The 15,381-nt window shown below is 40.2% G+C and overlaps 1 protein-coding gene across 2 annotated transcripts in view; it reads right to left on the bottom strand.

Annotated features, from left to right (window-relative positions):
- The window catches only part of SHQ1 (SHQ1, H/ACA ribonucleoprotein assembly factor), a 100,998-nt gene that overhangs the window by 63,772 nt on the left and 21,845 nt on the right, over window positions 1–15,381 (bottom strand). For both annotated transcript variants that reach the window (XM_039230564.1, XM_039230563.1), the window contains exons 6-8: window positions 11,856–11,983; window positions 3,235–3,389; window positions 1,368–1,421 (exon numbers count right to left, since the gene is read on the bottom strand). In XM_039230564.1, the coding sequence (XP_039086495.1) occupies window positions 1,368–1,421; window positions 3,235–3,389; window positions 11,856–11,983 (337 nt within the window). The remainder of the gene's footprint in view (window positions 1–1,367; window positions 1,422–3,234; window positions 3,390–11,855; window positions 11,984–15,381) is intronic.

The raw sequence follows: 15,381 nt of genomic DNA, 5'->3' as shown, positions 1-15,381 counted from the left end.
TTGGGAAGTTTTCTCTCCTCTCTGTGGCCGTCCCCACCACCCCACGCCATGTATCCGCGCTTTCTCTCTCTCAAAATAAATAAACTTAAAAAAAAAAAACAGTGATGCCATGAAACCACCTTGATTTTACAACTTATAATACACTATATCTAGGATTTTTTTTTTAATGTTTATTTTTGAGAGAGAGCAGGGAAAGGGCAGAGAGAGAAGGGGAGACAGAGAATCTCAAGTGGGCTCAGTGCTGTCAAGACAAAGCCCAACTTGGGGCTAGGTGAATCATGAGATCATGAACCTGAGCCAAAGTAGGATGTCTAACTGACTGAGCCATCCAGGTGCCCCTGTATCTAGGAATTAAACTGGAAAAACAAAAAACTAGTTGACTTAATTGATGATCCAATTATCAGGTGTGTAAACTGACTTTTTTTAACATGCTTTTATTATTTTACATGCTAGCTTTTGTTCTTTTTTTTTTTTTAAGCAATATGTACACCCAGTGTGAGGCTCGAATTCATGACCCCGAGTTCAAGAGGCACATGCTCTACCAACTGAGCCAGCCAGGCACCCCTAAAAGTTTCTTTTATTTATTTTTTAAATGTTTGTTTATTTTGAGAAAGAAAACGCGTGCATGTATGAAGAGGAGCATGCTGTCAGCACAGAGCCCGACGTGGGGCTCGAGCTCATGAATCCTGAGATCATGCCCTCAACCGAAATGAAGAGCTGGACACTCAATTGATTCAGCCACCAGGTGCCCTTCTACTTTTAATTGCTGTTTTGATGTTCAACAATTTGTTCAGAGTAAATTTTAAATAGCATCCTCTGATATTATTATAAGATCTACATAACAATTTACTAGGAAATATTTATAAAACAATCGTTACTATACTAGAAGAGTTACCAGATCTCTCCAAACTAATTGTAGACCTGGGATGAGTAATTCAAACTCTATGATCTAAGCTTCCTCGTCTGTAAAATAGCAGTAATACTTATCTCACAGACTTACTAGAAGGAATAGGAGAGGTAATACATATAAAACGCTTATTAGCACAGTTTGTGATGGTCAGGAAATGGCCCCTAGTAGGGGCCTAGGTTTGCTTCCCAGCTTTGAGGTCTGAGCCCCAATACATGCCAACTTAGAGACACTGTTCTCCTCCCACTGCCTGGATATCCTACCTAGCCTCATCAGTGGAAGAGTTACGAAGGCAATCCAAATTTTATTAAAAGGATGGGGGGGAAATGTGTATAATCAAGCTTCCACTTGTAAAAAGTCAAGGAATTGCTTAAATTACCCAAACAAACTAATGGCAACAGGAAAAGAAAAAAACTTTCTAAACAAACAATATTGAAGGAATTGCAACTGAAAATCGTACCTCAAACCAGCAAAGTGTGGGACTCAGTTTTCTAATGTTCCATGCAGATTCAACCTTCATTTGTTTTGGAGAAAAGAGTAGTGTCATTTTCGAGGTAAAGCCATTCAAAAATAAAGCAAATATAACCATTCACTCAACTGGTGTCTCGATAGCACTGCCGTACAGAAGAACTAAGAAGTATCTGTGACTGAGGAAAAATAAGTGCTTTGCAGAAGCTATCAAAGGCAAGTTTCTGCCTACTTTCCTTGGGATTTCACAAAGTAAAGCTTTTCCACTGATAAGAGTACCAGAACATAAAAGCAAACAAGCAGAGGCTTTGAAACTAAAACTTAAAGCAAAGCGAGGCTTGCTCAATTCCTGTCTTTCTCAACTAAGTTACCCAAACATTCTGTAAGTAATCTGCCAAAGGACTCAAAGATAATGCTGAAAGGCTGGCTGTGGCACTTAAAAAGATGCTCAAGAATCTGGCCTTTCAGAGAATGCTTGTGAGATTAAGTGCATTCTAGGGAAGGTCTTGAAGTCATAAGACTTCTTGGCATCTAATATGCGAATAAAAGAATCAAAAAATGGTAAATCTTATCAAGCATGACTGAACACACTCACTTGTCTCCCTGAGCAATAATGTGAAGTACTTTTTAGTAAAAGAAACTATTTTCTCCAATTACAATATCCTTATACGATGAATGGAGACAAAAGCCATTTCCAGCTATATTGTGCCCTTGATACACTCGTTAATATTCATTTGGGAGTCAAATGCAAATCCCAAGAGTCAGCTTTGAAATTTTCAGGATCCTAACAACAGAAAATTTGGCACATATCAAATTCTAATCCTAATACTCTGCTTATGCTGTGATGTTAAGAAAAGCAGATTAAGTAATGTACATCATGACCCAATTTGAATACACATACACACGTGTACACAATGAAAGACTGCAAGCGATGTGTCTCCTTGTAACAGTAGCTATTTCTGATGGCTGAGATGATGGGAGATTTTAATTCTTTTCTTCATATGTATATTTTCCTTTTATACTGACATGAATTCTCTGCGTAATTTTTAAAAAAGGAGAGCATATGCTCAGCTCGCAAACAACCCTTGAGCAAGTACAATTATAAACAGCTGCAGGGGTACAGTGACTGGGAAGACTTTTTTTGGTTCTTCAGCCTTTTTAAAACGTACGATCGCTGATTTAGGCGAGAAAGACGTTAAACTCTTCGTTTACAAAATCCAATGTGGATCAAGGAGAGATACGATCAATTTTTATATTATTAAAAAAAAACATTTAAAAAATAATGTTCTTTACAAAAGGTTTTACTTTTACAAGATTTCTTTAAAAAGCAAAAAGATAGGATTCTAAAATGTGATTTTCACGTAATTTTTTCAGAAGCACACATACTATATAAATGGAGGGACATCTGCAGATAAATGCTCCGATTCCCATTTTTGTAAAATGGGTACACCATGCAACTGCTATACCCTGCATCTGTTCATGGACAGCTCGGACAGAGAATATAAATGAGTGTGGTAAAGTTCACCTCTTGTCAATGTCAAGTGTCATGTGGAAACAGCCCTCTTCTTTGAACAAGTCCTCTCCTAAAGAGATAAGAGCTCAGGATATCCCTTCTCTACCCTCAGCTTATTGCCCCGCTCTACTACGTGATAGATGTGGACGCGCAAAAGGAAGGAAAAAGAACAAGCCAGCAATGCGTGTTCACGTCGGTACCCACCACCAACATGCAAGTGTGGCACCGCCAGGAGCAGCCCCCGAATAAATCATCACAACAGGCATCACCCTTGACAGGAGGAGTGACGCCTTTCACTTGATTCAATCCGGTCACCTTTGCCAAATGCAGACACACGTGCACTTACGTTCTTCTCTCCTTCAGTGACACGAGTTTCATAGCAATATGCCAGAAGGATATCAATCAAACTGTAGTACACTTGGCGAAGAGCTCTCTTGTCCAGTAGGTAAGATTTATTGACAAAGTTTCGCAGCTGATATTTCTCTTCCTCAGAAAAAGACACTAGAAAAAAAATGCATTTAAAAATAAAATGCTCCATTCAGTTTTGCAAAACCCCCAGCGGGCAAGATTTGACAAAATTAGAACTTCGATTATAGAAACTGAAATAAGAGTAGTTTAACTCTGAATATAGAAGGAACTTTTAAAGTAGACTTCATAGTTTTATTAAGGTCTGTGCATCTGCTCAAGCCCTAGTAGAGCTAAATAAAGGAGAAATGTCTAAACAGTATCTATTCCTTCCTTCCGGGATGCCCCCCCCCCCCCTTTTTGCTACACTGTCCTGTATTCGAAGCATCTAAATGCCAGAACTATTGACTTTAAAATTAAGATAACACAGTTTGAGAAGAGAAAACATAATGGCTAAATACAGCACTCTGTAAATACTCATTATCCATTTGGAAAGTTCTATACAAAGAAATAGGAATATTCCCATTTAATAGTCAACATTAAAGGCAAAGTATCTATTAATGTCCTTTATACAAAGAAACAAAGTGTTACCTGCATAACACACAGATGTGACCACATCACACATATCTGACTTGTGGGAAGAGGGTGGTTTTTTCAACCGTGTGTCTTTTCTTTGGCTTTCACCCTGTTTCTGTCTTTATCAAGAGCCTCCTCCACATTACAAATCTAGTATATAGCATTTCATATTTTTCTCTATCATCATGTAATATACATAAACATATACAAAGGAATTTATACCATCCTCCCTCCCCCCGTCATAGAATTAGATCCTTTCTCTCCATCTAGCCTAGCTCACTCAATAACTCTGGCAAATCTCTCCAAGTCAACTGGTACTTAGCTAATTTTTGTAAAGGCGTAGACTATTCCGTGGTGTGGTGTGCTCTATCCAACCACTCCCCCTACTGACGGGCATCCAGTGGGCTTCCAGTTTTCTGCCACTGCTAGTAAGACCGCATAAAGGTCCTTAACACACGTCCTCGGATACTGGGAGGTTTCATTTCTATAAGAGATTCCCCAGAGTAAATTCACTGGGTTAAAAAGTGCCTCTGTTTTTAAAGAATACTTTATTTAAAGGCTACAACTCTCCCTTTTTAATGGCCCTGGATTCTCCTTCTACACACATCTCTCCCACCCAGCAATAAATGTAAGAGCCTTTCCTACTCATTTCCACTTTAGCAGATAGCAAGTGATGGTGATATGAAGAATTCTAAGAGGAGCCCCACTGAGTCACATCATTTGAATGTGGACAGAACCTGTGACTTGCTTCTATCCAAAAGAATATGACAATGGTGACGGGACAAGCAACGTCATGATTATGTCCCTTTAAAGAGCCGACTGGAGCCAGAGATTCACCGCTGGGTTTTGAAGAAATAAGACGCCATGTTGTTAGAGGCTGTTTGGCAGGAAAGTGTGGGGCCCTGTGAGATGTGAAAGTAGCCCCCAGCTGACAGCCAGCAAGGGCACTGGGACCTTAGCTCTACAGCTGCAAGGACAGAATTCTGTCAACCATCACGTGAGCCTGGAAAAGAACCCTGAGATCCAGAAAAGAATGCAGCTACCAACACATATCAAAAAAGAAAAGAGAAGATGGCCACACTTATCTACACCCTTGTAAGACCCTAAGCAGAGGACCCACCTAGCAAGTCTGAGTCCTGAGCTATGGAAAATGAACTGTTTCTAATTTGTGGTAATTTGTTAAAGAGAAAAAAAATTTTAAAAACCATAATATAGTGATATACCACTGTTAGTGCAGTTAGTATTTTTCTAACTGCTGAACTTTAAGCATTGTTTTATAGGTTTGCTGGCAACCTGTGAATGAACCATTAAATGTGTTGTGCCCATTTTTTTTTCTATTGGACGGCTTCTCATCAAGTTTTTAAGAACTTGCTCTTATAGACATGAACCCTAGTCATATCTCCAAGTCGACTGCACCTCTACTGACTTTGTCTATGGGATCCTTTGCCATTGATTTATCTATTTTGTGTGTGTGTGTAGCCAAGTATATCCATCTTTAAAAAACAAAAGACAAGCAAACTTTGATAAGGTTTCCCCCAACTCCTGAATGGTGCATGAAATCTCTCATCTTCTCTTTAAGATTCACGGTTTCCTTTCTAAAATCTAAGTCTTTAATCCAGCTGGAAGTAATTTTTTCATGTTTTAAGATTCTGGTTAATTCCAGATAAACAGTTAATTGTGCCAGCACAATTGGGTCAGTAATCGGTCTTTTCCCCCTATAGTGAACTATTAACTTTGTCAAATAGATCTGTTGTTTTTCTTACTAAAAGTTATTTCCAAGCACTTTCAGCTTTTGTGACTTGTAAATACAATATTTTCCCCCAATTTCCAGTAATTTATTGACAGGAGAGAGAAAAGCCATTTTTTTCCCCACAAACCACCTTACCCAATGTTTGGCTGCCTTGACCAAAAAAAAAAAAAATGAAGTACTTAATAAATGCTTTATGTCTACATTAGTAAGGTAAACAAGTATAAGGCCAAAGTTCTTTCTAATTTTCCTCTGATGTTTATAATATAGGCAAGCTATCATCAAGTATCTATTTTCTCACATTAAAACATGAGCATTATTGGTTATTACCACACATGAAATAAAATACATCTTATCTTAAAACAAGACTTACAGAAAGAGTAACGACTCTTACACGTGTGTCCTCAGTTCCCAGCTAGTGTAAGAAAGACATGGCCTGCTCCCTGTCTTAGAGTGATTTCTACAGAAACTTAAGCAGCTAGATATTTTAAGTTGCATCTAAAAAAAAAATGTTATCAATCCTTTACCTTGCAAAGTAATCTTTCATTCTCCTTCCATGCCCTACCAGACAATTATTTTCAAATTCACTTAAAAAGTTTTTAAGCCTGATAAAGAGGAGCATTTAACTTCCGGCTCCAGTGGCTCATACCAAAGTAATTCCCAAAAAAACAACACAAAAGAAAACAAAAAAACACACAAAACACTTTAAAAGGCTCTGTCTCCAAATTTTAGAATTGGCTGTTACATTTAGGTAAGGACAGGCCCAACTGCTAACCAGAAGAGCCCAAAATACAGTGGCTTCTCTGAGACAGAAGTTTCTCTCCCACACCACTTTTCTGAGCAAATGAGCCAGGGCTGGTGAGGTATCAGTATCTCCATCATAGGACTTCCGACGATGCGTCTAAGAAAGCTGTTCCAGGTTTTTACCATTTCCTAACCAATGGGAAAGCAGAGTAAGATGGCAAGCACCTTCTTTTTCCAAAGACCTGGTCCAGGGCACACAGCACTTCTGTCATTCCCCATCATCCAGGACTCAGTCACAAGACCACACCGGGGGGCGAAGAAGGAAGGCAAAGGGGGTCACTGGGGCATCACTAGCTGTGTGCTCACGTGCCCAGCTCCAACTCAGGAAGCGCCTTAGGGGAGGAGGGCTAAGACAAGACACCCGGCTGGCTGTGATGCCTTTTAGGAGACCAAAAATTATTAAAGTTGCTTTTCAGTATTCCCAAATCACACTCTTACTAGCCAGTTACCCCATCCCTTCTATCTCCACTCAACAAAAACTCGCCTTCTGCTCATCACAAGTGGACAAAAGCCAGAAGAGAGAGATTTCCTCACACATGCTGGGTCCTTTTCACATACAGTTTCCCAAACCCACTTCTGTCCTCTCCTAGGGGCCTTAACTTTAACACAGCTTCTTTTTGTTTAAAGGCTTCCTTCCAGCAGTTTTACAGTCTATCCTCTGGGGGAAAAAATCTTAAATACAGTTACTGGAAATTACTAGAAGCAATACTCCTTTACTCATTAAAATTTACTTAGTGCAAAAAACCAGGTCTTGAAATATATATATGTAATCATTTTTTAACGATGTTAGAAATCCTACGTTTAAAAAGTGTAAGAAGAAACAGGAAATGGATTTGCACACATGCCGCTTACATAAATGACAACTATGGGAATGCATTTGCTTCATTTGCTGGCAGCAACATAAAGAAATGCGTACACTTTTAAACTTAATGCCGGTAGGTGTCAGGTAAAAGATTCTTTAAAGACTGGCATTTGGAAACAGAATTAATAAGACAGATAAACTGGGTGCCCCATGTCTCATTAAAGGCCTAATGCGAAGATCCCTTAATTTAAATAGAAGCTCTCAGTTCAATTAAAGCAATCTGATTTAAGGAAAATGTAAGAAAGCACATACTCACTGCATGAAGAAAGTATACTCAACAAACCATTTTAAGCCCCCTAGTAATTCTTAAGAAGGTTTGAGGCAGTATTCCCCTAGGTATAATTTTTGAGACGTTCATTACTTTAGCTAATAGCAAAATGCCAGGTGTTCATGATGATATTATCTCACTTGAGAAAAGCCTTTATCCTAGTTGACTAATAAGGACTTCTGCTTCCAGATAATTCTAAATCATAAGGTAAGCATGCCCAGAACCATTTAATAACACATTAACTCATCTAAATGTTTATACTTTCATTCTTAAGTAATCACACCTGCATATATACTTAATAATCTGTAAAAACTGACCTAGGAACTATAGACTCTGGTGTTCCATTACCCACAAGAAGGGCTTCTGCACAACCTAAATCACTTTCCATGACTGTATATAGAAGGAAAGCCTACTTGAATGTACTCATGAATTCTTGGATGCTGGGTGCCCCTAGCCTTTCCTTAAAACACACCACCTTTTTCTGAGTGTTTTCAACTCGCATTTTGGCCTAAATAGTCCATTAATAATACACAAATGCATTTAAATTTTGAAATTCAAGCAAAGAAACCAGAGATGATAAATAACAATACTAACAAAGTAGGAAACCGCTAGAGAAACCAAAAGTCTGAGCTCCCCAAGGCCTTTCTGATAGGAGCTGTAAATCACATCACCCAGAGGGGAACTTGGGGAGGTTTGCACACAATCAGGTCTAACTAAGCAGCGGCACTGGAAATAACTACAGATGCGTGCCAACAATACTTGGATGATTGCCACCATGAGTAACATTTGTCAGGCATTTGTATGACTTAGCTACACTACAAAGCAGCCTTGCTATACAGTTCACAACATTTTGGTTAATTATACTTCTATAAATAATCTACAGTCAAACAAAGGCAGCTGAAAGCTCAATTCACTTGGGGAAGAAACTGGTGCACTGGCCCCATGCAAAAGGCCCAGGACCCCCTCCCAATGTTAAAAAACCCCAGTCAGTACATTTGAGGGCAGCAAAGGGGCTCCCATCAAAATGGAAAGTGACCTTCTTACTTCACTTTGAGCATTCTCTAGTTTTGTTACTTTGAAATCGTTCCTTCTCTCTAAATCCCCCTCCCAAATATCTGTCGTCTGTGGGTCAACAATTAAATAATCCCTGATCCAGCTCCTCTCAGAGGAATGCAAATCTGTCTATTATACTGTATACTTTCTGGAAACAGATCAAGGGAACCAGAAGAAAATGTGCTGCATTCAAACCTTTAGCCTAAATGGGTAGCCCCGCAGAGCTACAACTTTCAAAGCTGACACTGACAGTTAGCTCCACAAACACTGAAGGACTCACTGGTGCCAAACAGGATGTCCCCGCTAGGAAGTTCACTGACTAAAAATGTTATGTGGTGTCACACCAAGCAGCCGTGTGCCAAGATTCCCGGGCTGAGATTAACCACAGAAAGACAACACGGGAAATGTGGTGAGACCATCCCCACGAAACCAGAGCTCAGCGGGAGCGGAGCGTTTAACACTCCCATTTACAAGCCTTTGGGGAGGAAGACTGGAATCATTACTGAAGACGTTAATAAAAGTCTCCATGTTGTAACTCGGGGCTACAATGAAAATCATAGGAATCATAAAATCAAACGAATCATAAGTGAGGCAAAGACAGGGAGCAAAGTTCACCATCTAAGGCTTATCTGGAATTCTGAACAATCTAGCTTACTATCTTATGATGAGGCTGAATCAAAGGTAGAGCCTCACCTGCACTGTTGTATCTGCCTGGCAACAGCCCACTGCTGTGACAAAGTAAGGAGACTGCGGGGGGTGGGGGTGGGGGGGCAAAGAACAAAGAGAAAGCAGAAGGGAAAACACAGCACAAGCACGCTCCTTGAGGAGGCTGAGGACTTGAAGGTTTATTGCTTGGTTTATTTCTTTTCACCCATATTGTAATCTGGTTCAACACACGTCAATGTATTTTCTTAATTCCGGGGCTCTCCAATACTTGAACAAGAAAAAAACAAAGACAAGGGCACCTGGGTAGCTCAGTCAGTTAAATGTTTCACTCTTGGTATCGGCTCAGATCATAATCTCATGGTTTATGGGACAGAGCCCCACATCAGGCTCTGTGCAGACAGCATGGGGCCTGCTTGGGATCCCCTCTCCCCTGTCCCTCTCTCTCTATCTCGCTCTCTGTCCTTCCCCCCACTCACATGCACGTGCTCTCTCTCAAATATAACAAAAAAATAAACATTTTAAAAAAAAAGAAAGATCTCATTAAAAAAGAAAAAAAACAAACCTCCCCTTAAAGCTTTATAAATATACAGAAATTTTAATTTCATAGAGAAGCCATTCAATTCCTGGCACTCCTGCCATTGATTTTACTCTATGATAATAATCTCTAACATTTACAACATGCTAGGGACTTTAAGTACATCATGTCATTCAGTCATGAAGACAACTCCATGAGGCGGGGCTATGATTTCCGCAGCAACCCTGCACAGTTACAAGGTCACACAGCTAGCTTTGATGGAGCAAGGGGTTAAAGCCTGAGCCCCACCTTTAGCCTCTACCCCATCCTCACCCCTAGACCTGGCATAGTGCGAAAAAGTGCTTTCTGTACAACACAGAACTCGAGTTCTTCTACCATAGATCACAAGTCCTTGCTATTTTTAAAGGTGATTTTTAGACTGAATCACCACACTAGCTCGGGAGACTACAACTGTTCTCTAAGCACCAGTAGGGACACATGTCATGGTGGGATGGAGATGAAGGGACAGGAGGGACGGTGGTTTAAGGGAAGAACTAGCTTAATCTTACGTTACAATTACACACCCAGAACTAACTCAAAGGCTGGCTCTCACAGAAAACAGGGCCTAGAACAAGCTACAACCGGTCAAAGTGGAGCAAGTCAGAATTTAAATCAAAGAAAGGTAAATCCTTTTATTGATTTTAAGGGCAACTAGCTCACCCTTGTGGACAGAAAACTTAACTACACAACCACCAATTTCCACCTGCACCACCTCATCAAAATACTGCACTGAAATCGGGGAAACGGACTGAAACCAGCAGACAGCCTTGATGATTTCAGAGTCAGCAAACTTTCTAAGCAGATCTACATGGCACGTACAAGTACCACCTACACTGTGAGCAATCCTCTACCTGAAAATGTGTCAATGTGGGACGTCTCTGAAAGAGTCTTAAACTCAAATCAAATATAAAACCAAGGATTTGTTGCAAAGAAGGTAACAAGAGCCACTGTTTACAAATGAGGTTCTCTACGGCAGTAGTCAAGTACAAAAGATTATAGTTGTTTTCAATCTGGTAGAAATCACCTAAACTCTAACAAAACTGAACTACAAAAGTATTTACTACAATATTTATCTACTCTCTAAATATTTACTGAGAACTTATATAACAGGGACTATGCTAGACAATGGAAAGACAGCAGACGACACACTACCACATTACTATGCAGAGAATCCAAGTACTGTTCCGCAACAGACTTGTAGCAACTTCAGACTGAGGGGCTGAAGAACGTTACTGGGAAAAACTGTCAACAACCCAAATGTCGCAACAGTAATAAACAGCCCAAATGTCCACTGATCATGATACAAATATACAGCAGAACACCAGGCAGCCATTAAAGCTCAGGTAGAACCCTAGGTGCCTGACATGGAAGGGGTACAACATGTGCTACAGACTGGAGAAAGCCAGGAAAGAACAGAGAGAAGTGTGAGTCTGTTTATAAATTTCCTAAAGCTAATATTCAGATTATGCACTGAAAATAACCCATAAATGTTAATAGTGATTGCTGTTTTTTAATACAGAAATAAAAACCAACTCAGTCTGATGGAAATCATGGGCATTCTATTCTTGATCTATCTGAAACTGTTATAATTCTAACATACAGACTTAATACCATGAAAAAAATGAGGAGGACATATCAAATTCACTCAAGAGACAAAGGGAATGAAAACAAGATCTTTTCCCACCACGGCTAATACTCAAATGCCCTTACCACAGAGGAATGTTTAATTTCAAGTGGATTATTCAACTATTAACAAATGTCCTGTGTGTTCACGTCCTTAAATTACTTAAAAAATAAGAATTTTTAAAAAGACCCCAATGATTAAACTATACTTCAAAAGACTGTTCCAAGAACAATCTAATCACCAAGTAGCATTTTCCAGTCCAGGGTAAAGTCTCCATTTCCAAAATTAGCAAACCAAAAGAATCTCTTCCCTCCATAAGGGAATTACAATTGTGTGCTTAGGAAGAAGGAAGACGGGAAACAAATGAGCCTGATTTTGAGTTTCTTACCTAAAGCAGCAGGATTTTCTTGCTCCTGACTCTTTCCCAAAGAGGACATCATTTTTGAATGTATGTCAATCCACCAAGGATTATACTTCAAAACCTGTTCAACAGCCTCATCTTCAAAAAAGTCAGCTCTGGGAGGAAAACAGTGAACAAGCTTGTTACATAGAATTGAGCTGGTTTCCTTTTTTTTTTTTTTAAATTTTATCTTAACTCCTCATATTTGTACCAGAAACAAAGATTGTTAATTCAAAGTACAGATCAAGGAAATGAGCACTGTATTCACTTTCTATGTGGTCACTAATCGCCATAAAACGAAAGCTGGGGTCGGACTAAAGGGGTATGTAACGTTTCTGCTCTCCTCAGAAACAAGGTGGAGAAAGGCCCAGTCCTCCCCTGAAGGCCCACCTCGGTCATGCACTGACGTGGGATGAGGCAAATCTGAACACACGAGGGAATAAAGCACTGAACTTGGGCTAGGTTTTTAAGCACCACCTGTTCTGATAAGGTTACAGTAAAGAATCTTTTAACTCCACCAAGCAAAGAAAAAAAAAATATTCAATAGGAAATACAGAATACTGCACACCCACAGAAAGAGTACACATCAACACACACACACACACACACACACATCATTTATTAGCATGCACCCTCATACTTTCTACCAAGATGCAATTTCTCTTACTTAGCTCTGCTAGACCTAATAATCCCTTCACTTAAAACTACTGAAAAAGAACAAAGCAACTTTTGTAAAGGAAAGAAAATTAATTTTCCTGTACTTCACCTTCTGGGTTTTAACTTGCAAAATAACTGCTACCTTTAAAATATATTCCTGGAGAACATTTATTCAGAAATTCTACCACGCTGCTTTCAAAGCTGAAAACTGGTATTTGTGGGAACAGAACAACAAAAAATAGAACTCATGGTGAAAAATCCATTTATATTTCAGTTAATTCCAAAGTCAAGGAATTGGCTGTTTTCATAGATTGACTTTCTGATAGTTTTATGACCAGAAGTATTTTTTCTTTCAACTGAGATACTGAAATCTTTCTAAAAATAGAGGTATCACAGATAACTTACCGAATCTTCATACATGCCAAGCACTGCACTAAATGGTTTTCACCCATTACTTTCTTAAATCTTGACACCATCTCCATGAGCAGGAGGTACGACTGATACTCCCATTTCACATGGGTGGAAACTGAGGGTCAGAAAATTTGTCTTATCATGGCCAAGGTGAAAGAACCATTAAGAAGTGTGGCCAGGATCTGGAGCCAATTCAGTCTTACTCCAGAATCCAAGCCATTAACCAATATAAACATCCCATTTCTATGCCTGAGGAAATAAAAGTACATACTGGACAAAATTCAATAGTAATGATCTTGAAATAGTAATTCTCAACATGAATTTTTGTCAGGTGCATGAGAGATATTTCAAAAAGATAAGTACTACGAATAAAAAGCTAAAATGCTTTAAAAAGCTCAACAGAAGTACTGATTCTGCCCTGTGCCAACTCCAATGTGGGCACTGGGGTTACACGGCTGACAAGAGACATGTGGTCCTTATGGAACTTACAGTGTCATGAGAGGGCCCGGCAGGCACAATACAAGTGCTATGTAACTACTATGACCTTACATTACTAGCATCTATGGCAAAGTCAAACAGGGAAGATCCCTGGAGGGAAGACTATCTAAGCCAACAGCTGAATGACAATTAACAGTTAACTAGACTAAGAGGGGTAGGAGAGAGTATTCTGGGCTAAAAGAATAGTTAGCAAAGGCCAGGAACCAAGAGGGCACATTTAAGGAATGGGGTGGGGGGAGCTGAGGATAGCTGAAAATAATACGCTGCAGTGACAAAAACACCGTAAGCCATGTCAAAAACTCTACTGGATTTTTATCACTAAAAACAACTGGACACTTAAAAGCTTTTACATATGGGTGTGACATCAGTGTGCTTTGGCCCAATACTCTCACTGCAGTCTGGAAAATGGCCTAAAAGAGCAAGCCCCAGGGCACAGAATCATGGAGGCCTGGAAGGGGGCAGTAGCCGTGGACATGGAGCAAAGGGTTTGGATCCGAGCGACAGTCAGAGGCTAGAATCCTTAGGATGCAGACGTAAAAATGACCCAGGCGTCAAGGTCTATGCCCAGCATTCCAGTCGAGACAGTGCAGTGGACAAGAGTGCCCTCTGATGAGACAGGAACACAGGGACACTAAACAGACAGGGCTGGAGAAATCATGACTTCTGCTTGGGACAGGCCGAGTCTGAGACACCCTTGTAGGACATACAGAGTCCAGTGCCACAGGCACTTAGCCACACAAAGCTGATGCTCAGGAGAGACACGTGGAGTCATGAGCATTTAGACAGTGACTGAAGCAAAGGGAGAACACAGAATCATCCAGTGAGAGCTTGGAGAATGGGACAAAATTTTGGACTCCAGATACTGGAGAGCTGACAACATTTAAGGCAAGAGTTGAAAAGCCCATCTGAAAAGATGCTGGGTCTCCCTAGAAGTGATGCAGGTGGGAGGGAACAGTACTTTGTAAAATCTCTTTACCACCTCCATGCCCTCTTTACAAAAATTTCAAAATGTTTAAATGACTCTTTGAATAAAATCTCATGAATACAGTCCCAATAGTTGAAAACGTGTAGATTTATACTTTATACTGTCCATGGTGTAAGAGTTTCGTGAACAAGATCTGAAGTTGACTAGTGTTCTACTTTCCAAAATGACTTTATTTTTTCATTTACTGACCGAGCCATTTATTGAGTGCCCCATGAAAAAGTAGCCGCAGAGAAATGAAGATTAGGGCTCCATATGGGACTGGGTACAAACAGAGAATGTTACAGAACTGAGCTGATCTGTAACCTGGAAGCTCCCAGGAGGGCTTCCCCTGCCAGTCTGGGAGGTAGGGAGCCAGGGACGACAGTGGAGCTCAGTCTAGAAAGAGAAGTAAAAGCTATCCAAGCTAGGTGGGGCAAGAGAGAAAAAGAGCTGAAACAGGAATATCGTGAATAAAAAGTGTGCAAGAAGCAATGTGGTACAGGTGGAGACATAGCTAATATCCATTATCACTGCAGTGCAAACTGTGGACAGGGAGAGGCAAAAGAGAAGCCCCAGAGGTAAGCGCAGTCCAGATCACAGAGAACTTTCTTCGCCGTGCTAAGGAGGCAGAAGTTTATACTTTAAGTGATGGAGAACCCAGTTAAGATGTAAAGCAGATGTTCATTTACAGCACTTAACACATGGCAGTGGTGGCTCTGTGGCTGATGGATTTGCAGCAGTCCAGGCTGGAGGTGGAGATACCAAACACGAAGTCATGACACTGCTGCACTAAGTCAGACACACAGGAGGACCAGCAAGAGACTGAGTGAAGGAAACAGTAAAGAGATAAATGGTACCACTTTTGGATGGATTAGAAGTGTGGGGTAAGAAAGGAGTAGAAGATAAATCCCAGGTTTCTACCCTGAGTGACTGGGGTGAAAAATGGTACACTCCACCAAACAGAAAATTCAGGAAGACTTTAAA

This window comes from Hyaena hyaena, unplaced genomic scaffold (assembly GCF_003009895.1).
Source record: "Hyaena hyaena isolate Hyena2069 unplaced genomic scaffold, ASM300989v1 scaffold_48, whole genome shotgun sequence".
Lineage (NCBI taxonomy): Eukaryota > Metazoa > Chordata > Mammalia > Carnivora > Hyaenidae > Hyaena > Hyaena hyaena.
This window is presented reverse-complemented; position numbering and strand designations above follow the sequence as displayed.